Consider the following 10,290-nt stretch of genomic DNA (forward strand, 5'->3'; position numbering starts at 1 on the left):
GTTGCTTGGTTTCAAATGATTGAATATGGAAAAGGACAGACGCGGACGAACACCTTGCAAAGCTGAACCAATAGCATAGCGTCACATAGATGTAGCTTTGGACTCAAAAGAATTAAAATGGCATATTCACGAGAAAAGAGCTCCTTATAAAAACGCGTACTTATGAGTAAAACACATTAACCAAGCAAGGGAAACGACTTGAAGACTTACCTTATCGTTTGACGAGATGCGAGCCGTGTTCTTTTTAGTGGTTCTGTTGGTCCTTTTAGCGGGTGAGTTATCGCATAATTTTCGGCGTTTATACTTGTTAAAACCTTTTATAAAACTCTCTCGCCCCAAATAAGTCATTTTAGTAGTACTTTTTTGGGCTGAATCAGCTGATTTGCGAATTCCCTTACTGTTTTTCTAAAGATAATGAGAATCATTCGCAATCAGTGCTAGTTTCCTGTATATCTGGTTATAGACGAATTTAATCGATGTCGAATTAGGTAATTTGTTATGATGATTTGCAAATATCCGCTGAGAAAATCGGTTCTTTCTCGGTTTCTCTCACACTTTCCGTTTTTTTTTTTTTTTTTTTTTGCTTTTTCTTTGCAACTTAAAACATTATAAATGCTTAGATATAGAAGATATTTACAAAAAAAAATGATATAAATAAATGCATGTCCAAAAATCTACAAAATATACTCCCAATGATGTTGTTGAGGGCATATTTGTGGGGGTGTGTTAGCGAAACGTCTCAAAATTTTATTGTCAGGTTGTATGGGTGGTGAGCAGCCAAGCTTCTGTAGTTTGCCCGCTGTGACTGGTCGATGCATGGCATACATACCCAGTTTCTACTATGACATGAAGGAGGAGAAATGCAAGGAGTTCATCTATGGAGGGTGCAATGGAAACCTAAATAGGTTCGATACCCAAGAAAAGTGCGAGGAAGCTTGCATGTCGAAGTGATGCAGCTTAGTGCAAGCTTGATAACACAAATTTAAAACACGTATGACAACAACAAAATATCATATGTGTATAAGATTATAAATAAAAAAGAGCATGCGAGGGTATCCATGAGTTCTGATGATTTAGTCGCGAAGCCATAATAAGATAATAAGGGGTCGTATCGGACCCCACCCATGCCATTTCAGCCTTTAAAGCTTGAATACAGAGAATTATCAAAACGTGACAAAAAAATGATTAGGAATTAGGAAATGTATCTTCTTTTTGCGTCTATCCTTGTAGTAAAATAGACGGATGTGATAAAGCGGCGAGTTTCCTGACTTGTGCTCATTTTAAGCTGTGACGTCTTCTAGGCGTCAAGATCAGGGACAAACACATCGTTAAAATGACTTCTATCTCTTGTGTTTTTAAGCAAGTATAACACGCGCATTTCAGACGTGGCAGACGGGATAAGTCATATGCATTATAGCTTGAAGACAAGTGCTCTCCTTCTCCTAAGTCAAATAAGTAATTACAAATTGTGTGACAGACCTGACAGAAACTATCGAATGAAGCGGTTATACAAGTGAAGAGGCTACGGGTGGAAAAAAAGTAATAAGTAATAGAAAAAAAAGATAGAGCCAATTTCCCGATGATCGAACCTCTAAAGATCAGAAGAAAAGAGAAAAAATAATTAAACCATACTTCCAGACACGTGCTGAAACGCCATATGGTAGCTACAGCTTTACGGCTAGGCTGGAGATTTCGGCCCCAGCACCACTATCTAGCGAGCTGTACAATACAAAGGAACCTGAGGTTCCCGCGCATTAATGGGGAGGCAATAACTAGGATCCCAGGCCTGTCTTAGTCGTTTACGCCACGCACAGCTCGCTGGGGTCTTTTTCACGCTTGCGTCTCTTGGCAATTAGCTTGTAGCTATCATGCACAGAACGCTGTGACCTCGGCACAACATATTGCCGCCGACAGTGCTGAATAACGTATGCGCATGCGCGTGCTCTGGCGAAAACAAGCACAATCGTAGTGTTGAATCGTTCGAGAAAAGGTACGAAAGGCTGACTTCAGTCGCTGATTTGAATAACTGTACAGCATTAAAACCATACTGTACAAAAGATGACAGATTTGTGTGTTAACGAGGGAGTCATAAAGAAAATTATAGCCTTAGGTTTGGTCTAGTTTTCTTAGCATTCGCCCAAATGTGACAGTTCGCCGGTAAAAAGCCGCCATTTCAAAGTAAAAAGGCTGGTGTAACCGCGCGGTACAGAAACCAGTCTTGCGTTTTTCAGCACTGGCATTGCCACCATTAGCCTTTTGTTCTCCTTGTGCTCAGTTGTGCATGTGAGATCTTTCGTGCCCATAAACAAGAAAAGTAAACTGTATGCTGTAATGTGGTCGATTTAGAAATGGTCCATGTGCTCATTTTAGACACAAAGAATAATGCTTGACCAAGTGATGCAGCCTTAATAACACAAATCTATAAAGCACATGTGAGAAAAATAAAAACAAATATGTATGAGATTATGAAAAAGCAGAATAAGCACTATAGTGCTATGAGTTCCAGTGATTTAGTTGCGCAGCCCACACAAGGAGTGGTAGGAAGCATGCGACCCCACCCCACCCCACCCCGTTAAAGCGGAATATAGTGCAAGACGCTATTTTCGACTAAGAGTTCTTTATTTTTTTTTAAATAAAATCTAGTTTAGCAAGCATATCGCACGCATTTCAGACGTGTCAGATGGAAGTCATATGCCTTATATATGACAAGTACTCTCTTTCCTAATTATCAATTGATTACGAATTAGCGATTTGGACAGACAAAAAGGTATTTGGACTTGGACTGACAAAAAGGTATGTCGAATGAAGGGTATAGCGAATTCAGGTGAAAGGCTATTTGTGAAAATATTTTGAACCTTCTAGGTCTTCTCGTTTTCGCGGACAAATCTCGTTCGTGGATAAATTGGAAAGGGCGGGCAACTTTATTGAAAAACGAGAAACGAGGCTTAATCCGATTTGACCAACCGGACAGAGTCTACAGTCGAAGCTCTTTGAGCGACCGCTCTCGTAAGCGACCAGCCCCGATAACGACCACGCTCACGAATCACCGATTGAATTGTCACACAAACTCTGTAATTCTAAGCTCTCGTAAGCGACCAACTTATCGGTGCGACCAGCTCCGTTAACGACCGCAATTTCAAAACACCAACTGAGGTTTTCTTTTATTTTTAAGCTCTTGTAAGCGACCACAATGATTTTTGGCTTTACAACATCAGTCAACACCTGATAAACACCATATCCAATGCATGCTGAAATCACATATAAAGCGGAGATGTTGTAATGTTTCACAAAAGCTGCATTTCCAGTAGGCAACCATTAAAGAATTTCATAATTTCAATTTTCTAATTTCAATTTCAACCATGGGATTGACATTTCTTTGTCTCCAGAAAATGTGTAAATGCAAGAAGGAATCTCTAGTCCATTGCCAGCTCCACGATTCATCCTTTTTCCAGTTACAATAGCCATCCACTTGTTTGTTGCACGCTTTAGAAATCGGTAAACAAAAGACGCCGATCGTCGTAGACGCAGAAGATATTCTCATGACGAAAAGCTTAAATCGTCGATATAAACGAGTATAACGAGCTACTTTGCGTAGAATTAATTGCTATTTAATAAAACAACTCATTCTCATGATAAGTCAAATACCTAGTTTTAAAATCAAGCAATAAACCAAAATATTACAGCGTTGTTATTATCACGATAACTTTTAGATTCCATTTTAACTAAGCTCCCGTTAACGACCACAATTCTAAGTTCCCAAGGTGGTCGCTTACGAGAGCTTCAACTGTATCTTGAAAATTCGTGTTCCAAATTAATAACAACGCTAAATAATCATACGCAACACATTGGATTCAAACATTAACAAGAGACATTAACCGACCTTAGCTTACCCTACAATCACTCTACAAGTTAAAAGTCAAACGCGCGAGAGAAAATGAAGCAAGTGCGATTTGTGGGTTTGTTTGTGCTTCTTGTTGTGGGTAAGTTCAGAATACCAATTTTGCTACTTTTTTTGTTTTTGCGTACACTTTCATAGAGTATTAAACCGACAGGTACGAAAGCAAAATCCGTTGTTTTGTCTCGGGAAAGACTTAACAACGTTTTTAAATGATTTTCAAGTGATTTACAAGTCGACTTATTCTTTCTTTTAACTAATGTACTAAGAATAACGTTTTCAGATGCGTTTGTTGGTGGAAACTACTCTTTTTACTCTATATCTTAAATCAATATTCTCAGAATTTAGAGAGTAACGTTTTGCGCAGATACGTTTATGTTGTTTTAGCGCTGAAAGGCTAAAGTGCAAATATTCTCAAAATCAAATAAAAAAATAATTTTGATGACCTTGGTGACTCCTGTGATATTGAGTACTTTTAAGTATCTCGGTGATGTTAAAAACATGAATGTTGGGTTCGAAGTTTAGGTGTAAAATTTGTTACAATAATTCATCATATCAAGACTAGGTAGTAGAAATCAATCTGAAGTATTTTTCACTATACTCAATAGTAGCTACTTTTTTACCGACCACCAGCGGGGGACACAAACAGGTTCTCGTATTAACCTGTTAAAGATCGTTGTTCTCTAACCAACCCCAGGGCTATTGTATTTCGGCTTTATCTCATTTGGTTAAGAAAAAAAACTAAGATAAACACTTAATAAGACACGAATGATTGTTTAAACGATGGTTATAAGAGAAAAATAGGACAACTATTTATGTACATGGTAAGCTCTATTAAAAAAAATCCAAAGACGCCATTGTCTTAAGGGAAAAATATTTTGTTTTCTGTCGTTGCCATCTTCATGTTTAAGCTAACTTCTGTGCTTGGGACAGTAGTTAATTCTTCTTCAGCAACTTTCTTTGTCTTATTCCAGTTTCTTCCACGCTGGCAGTGAGGCGTAGCGTCTGTGGGCTCAAGGTGGACCCAGGACCTTGTAAAGCATACATGCCCAGGTTCTACTTTGAAATCGAGAAGAAAGAATGCCAGGAGTTCATCTATGGAGGATGCGGAGGAAACGAGAACAGATTTTTCACTAAGAGAGAGTGCCAACGAATCTGCAAGCTTGAATGAGCATTTTTTAACTGCCTCGGATAGCACCCTGAAAAACAGAGATTTTAAAGTTAAAAATCAAAGATACTAACATAAATTGGTGAATAAAAGTAGAAATGATATGTGTACTGACTAAAATATAAAACATAAATTAATATGAAATATATGATAAATGAAATAAATGTTGCGCGCCATGGTTTGAATTTTAATTGCAATCACAATTATGTCGTTGGTGTAGAAAACAAATTCCAAGAAGCTCGCCGTCATTGCCTTGTGTACATAAAAATAATTTTTTTTTCAACTTGAAGATGATTGAAGTTGTTCGGCGGCTCTGCTTTATCGATATTCATGGAGCTCCGCACTCGACAAAGTCTAACAAGAATGATGTCTTGCACCAAGTTCGCGCTTTTTATGCGGAATGTTTTTCTTTGAGCAACGCATAAACATCACACTTCCCTTGGAGCACTAAAATACAAGGATTGGGGAGAGGGCGGGGTCACAACAGCTAGCACTAAATCAAACTCGTAAAACACATATTTGGCGTAAATAACAAACGAGCACGCGCATGAAAGAATAAGGGACCGCACATGAAGTATAAGGAGCACGCGCATGAAGGATAACGATCACGCGCATGAAAGATAAATGGACCGCACATGAAGTATAAGTAGCACGCGCATGAAGGATAACGATCACGCGCATGAAAGATAAATGGACCGCACATGAAGTATAAGGAGCACGCGCATGAAGGATAACGATCACGCGCATGAAAGATAAATGGACCGCACATGAGGTATAAGAAGCACGCGCATGAAGGATAACGAGCACGCGCATGAAGGATAACGAGCACGCGCATGAAGGATAACGAGTACGCGAATGAAGGATAACGAGCACGCGCATGAAGGATAACGAGTACGCGAATGAAGGATAACGAGCACGCGCATGAAGGATAACGAGTACGCGAATGAAGGATAACGAGCACGCGCATGAAGGATAACGAGCACGCGCATGAAGGATAACGAGCACGCGAATGAAGGATAACGAGCACGCGAATGAAGGATAAGGAGCACGCGCATGAAGGATAAGGAGCACGCGCATGAAGTATAACGAGCACGCGCATGAAGTATAACGAGCACGCGCATGAAGGATAACGAGCACGCGCATGAAGGATAAGGAACACGCGCATGAAGGATAAGGAGCACGCGCATGAAGGATAACGAGCACGCGCATGAAGGATAACGAGCACGCGCATGAAGGATAACGAGTACGCGAATGAAGGATAACGAGCACGCGCATGAAGGATAACGAGTACGCGAATGAAGGATAACGAGCACGCGCATGAAGGATAACGAGCACGCGCATGAAGGATAACGAGCACGCGAATGAAGGATAACGAGCACGCGAATGAAGGATAAGGAGCACGCGCATGAAGGATAACGAGCACGCGAATGAAGGATAACGAGCACGCGAATGAAGGATAACGAGCACGCGCATGAAGGATAACGAGCACGCGCATGAAGGATAAGGAACACGCGCATGAAGGATAAGGAGCACGCGCATGAAGGATAACGAGCACGCGCATGAAGGATAAGGAGCACGCGCATGAAGGATAAGGAGCACGCGCATGAAGGATAACGAGTACGCGAATGAAGGATAACGAGCACGCGCATGAAGGATAACGAGTACGCGAATGAAGGATAACGAGCACGCGCATGAAGGATAACGAATACGCGAATGAAGGATAAGGAGCACGCGCATGAAGGATAACGAGCACGCGCATGAAGGATAACGAGCACGCGAATGAAGGATAAGGAGCACGCGAATGAAGGATAACGAGCACGCGAATGAAGGATAACGAGCACGCGCATGAAGGATAAGGAGCACGTGAATGAAGGATAACGAGCACGCGCATGTAGGATAACGAGCACGCGCATGTAGGATAACGAGCACGCGCATGAAGGACAAGGAGCATGCGCATGAAGGATAAGGAGCACGCGAATGAAGGATAACGAGCACGCGAATAAAGGATAACGAGCACGCGAATGAAGGATAACGAGCACGCGCATGAAGGATAAGGAGCACGCGAATGAAGGATAACGAGCACGCGAATGAAGGATAACGAGCACGCGAATGAAGGACAAGGAGCACGCGAATGAAGGATAACGAGCACGCGCATGAAGGATAAGGAGCACGCGCATGAAGGATAAGGAGCACGCGCATGAAGGATAAGGAACACGCGCATGAAGGATAAGTAGCACGCGCATGAAGTATAACGAGCACGCGAATGAAGGATAACGAGCACGCGCATGAAGGATAAGGAGCACGCGCATGAAGGATAACGAGCACGCGCATGAAGGATAAGGAGCACGCGCATGAAGGACAAGGAGCACGCGCATGAAGAATAACGAGCACGCGCATGAAGGATAACGAGCACGCGCATGAAGGATAACGAGCACGCGAATGAAGGATAACGAGCACGCGAATGAAGGATAACGAGCACGCGAATGAAGGATAACGAGCACGCGCATGAAGGATAAGGAGCACGCGAATGAAGGATAACGAGCACGCGCATGAAGGATAAGGAGCACGCGCATGAAGGACAAGGAGCACGCGAATGAAGGATAACGAGCACGCGAATGAAGGATAAGGAGCACGCGCATGAAGGATAACGAGCACGCGAATGAAGGATAACGAGCACGCGAATGAAGGATAACGAGCACGCGCATGAAGGATAACGAGCACGCGCATGAAGGATAAGGAGCACGCGCATGAAGGATAAGGAGCACGCGCATGAAGGACAAGGAGCACGCGAATGAAGGATAACGAGCACGCGAATGAAGGATAAGGAGCACGCGCATGAAGGATAACGAGCACGCGCATGAAGGATAACGAGCACGCGCATGAAGGATAACGAGCACGCGCATGAAGGATAACGAGCACGCGAATGAAGGATAACGAGCACGCGAATGAAGGATAACGAGCACGCGAATGAAGGATAACGAGCACGCGCATGAAGGATAAGGAGCACGCGAATGAAGGATAACGAGCACGCGCATGAAGGATAAGGAGCACGCGCATGAAGGATAACGAGCACGCGCATGAAGGATAACGAGCACGCGCATGAAGGATAAGGAGCACGCGCATGAAGGATAACGAGCACGCGCATGAAGGATAAGGAGCACGCGCATGAAGGATAACGAGCACGCGCATGAAGGACAAGGAGCACGCGCATGAAGGACAAGGAGCACGCGAATGAAGGATAACGAGCACGCGAATGAAGGATAACGAGCACGCGAATGAAGGATAACGAGCACGCGAATGAAGGATAACGAGCACGCGCATGAAGGATAACGAGCACGCGCATGAAGGATAAGGAGCACGCGCATGAAGGATAAGGAGCACGCGCATGAAGGACAAGAAGCACGCGAATGAAGGATAACGAGCACGCGAATGAAGGATAACGAGCACGCGAATGAAGGATAACGAGCACGCGCATGAAGGACAAGGAGCACGCGCATGAAGGACAAGGAGCACGCGCATGAAGGATAACGAGCACGCGAATGAAGGATAACGAGCACGCGAATGAAGGATAACGAGCACGCGCATGAAGGATAACGAACACGCGCATGAAGGATAACGAGCACGCGCATGAAGGATAAGGAGCACGCGCATGAAGGACAAGGAGCACGCGTATGAAGTATAACGAGCACGCGCATGAAGGATGACGAGCACGCGCATGAAGGATAGCGAGCACGCGCATGAAGGATAAGGAGCACGCGCATGAAGGATAAGGAGCACGCGCATGAAGGATAACGAGCACGCGCATGAAGGATAACGAGCACGCGCATGAAGGATAAGGAGCACGCGCATGAAGGATAACGAGCACGCGCATGAAGGATAACGAGCACGCGCATGAAGGATAAGGAGCACGCGCATGAAGGATAACGAGCACGCGCATGAAGGATAACGAGCACGCGCATGAAGGATAAGGAGCACGCGCATGAAGGATAAGGAGCACGCGCATGAAGTATAACGAGCACGCGCATGAAGTATAACGAGCACCCGCATGAAGGACAAGGAGCACGCGCATGAAGGATAACGAGCACGCGCATGAAGGATAACGAGCACGCGCATGAAGGATAACGAGCACGCGCATGAAGGATAACGAGCACGCGCATGAAGGATAAGGAGCACGCGCATGAAGTATAACGAGCACGCGCATGAAGTATAACGAGCACGCGCATGAAGGACAAGGAGCACGCGCATGAAGGATAACGAGCACGCGCATGAAGGATAACGAGCACGCGCATGAAGGATAACGAGCACGCGCATGAAGGATAACGAGCACGCGCATGAAGGACAAGGAGCACGCGCATGAAGTATAACGAGCACGCGCACGAAGGATAACGAGCACGCGCATGAAGGATAACGAGCACGCGCATGAAGGATAACGAGCACGCGCATGAAGGATAACGAGCACGCGCATGAAGGATAACGAGCACGCGCATGAAGGATAACGAGCACGCGCATGAAGGACAAGGAGCACGCGCATGAAGAATAAGGAGCACGCGAATGAAGGATAAGGAGCACGCGCATGAAGGATAACGAGCACGCGCATGAAGGATAACGAGCACGCGCATGAAGGATAACGAGCACGCGCATGAAGGACAAGGAGCACGCGCATGAAGGATAAGGAGCACGCGCATGAAGGATAACGAGCACGCGCATGAAGGATAAGGAGCACGCGCATGAAGGACAAGGAGCACGCGCATGAAGGATAAGGAGCACGCGCATGAAGGATAAGGAGCACGCGCATGAAGGATAAGGAGCACGCGCATGAAGGATAACGAGCACGCGAATGAAGGATAACGAGCACGCGCATGAAGGATAACGAGCACGCGCATGAAGGACAAGGAGCACGCGAATGAAGGACAAGGAGCACGCGCATGAAGGATAAGGAGCACGCGCATGAAGGATAACGAGCACGCGCATGAAGGATAACGAGCACGCGAATGAAGGATAACGAGCACGCTCATGAAGGATAAGGAGCACGCGCATGAAGGATAATGAGCACGCGCATGAAGGATAAGGAGCACGCGCATGAAGGATAAGGAGCACGCGCATGAAGGATAACGAGCACGCGAATGAAGGATAACGAGCACGCGCATGAAGGATAACGAGCACGCGCATGAAGGATAAGGAGCACGCGCATGAAGGATAAGGAGCACGCGCATGAAGGATAAGGAGC

The 10,290-nt window shown here is 44.9% G+C and overlaps 1 protein-coding gene across 1 annotated transcript; it reads left to right on the forward strand.

Moving 5' to 3' along the window:
* Nucleotides 1–32: 32 nt before the first annotated feature.
* LOC5513711 (actinia tenebrosa protease inhibitors) lies at nt 33–5,167 on the forward strand. The gene is made up of 4 exons (XM_001633935.3): nt 33–272; nt 758–948; nt 3,917–3,980; nt 4,870–5,167. The coding sequence occupies exons 1-4, from the start codon at nt 227–229 to the stop codon at nt 5,064–5,066; spliced, it is 498 nt and encodes a 165-aa protein (XP_001633985.2). The 5' UTR covers nt 33–226; the 3' UTR covers nt 5,067–5,167.
* Nucleotides 5,168–10,290: the final 5,123 nt, after the last annotated feature.

Source organism: Nematostella vectensis, chromosome 4, assembly GCF_932526225.1.
Source record: "Nematostella vectensis chromosome 4, jaNemVect1.1, whole genome shotgun sequence".
Taxonomy (NCBI): Eukaryota; Metazoa; Cnidaria; class Anthozoa; order Actiniaria; family Edwardsiidae; genus Nematostella; species Nematostella vectensis.

Bases quoted from the DNA above. Each gene is read 5' to 3' on its own strand.
- LOC5513711 (XM_001633935.3), top strand. From the start codon at position 227: ATGCGAGCCGTGTTCTTTTTAGTGGTTCTGTTGGTCCTTTTAGCGG. The intron at 273-757 runs GTGAGTTATCGC...TTTTATTGTCAG, and splicing joins TCTGTTGGTCCTTTTAGCGG to GTTGTATGGGTGGTGAGCAG. The intron at 949-3,916 runs TGATGCAGCTTA...ACAAGTTAAAAG, and splicing joins AGGAAGCTTGCATGTCGAAG to TCAAACGCGCGAGAGAAAAT.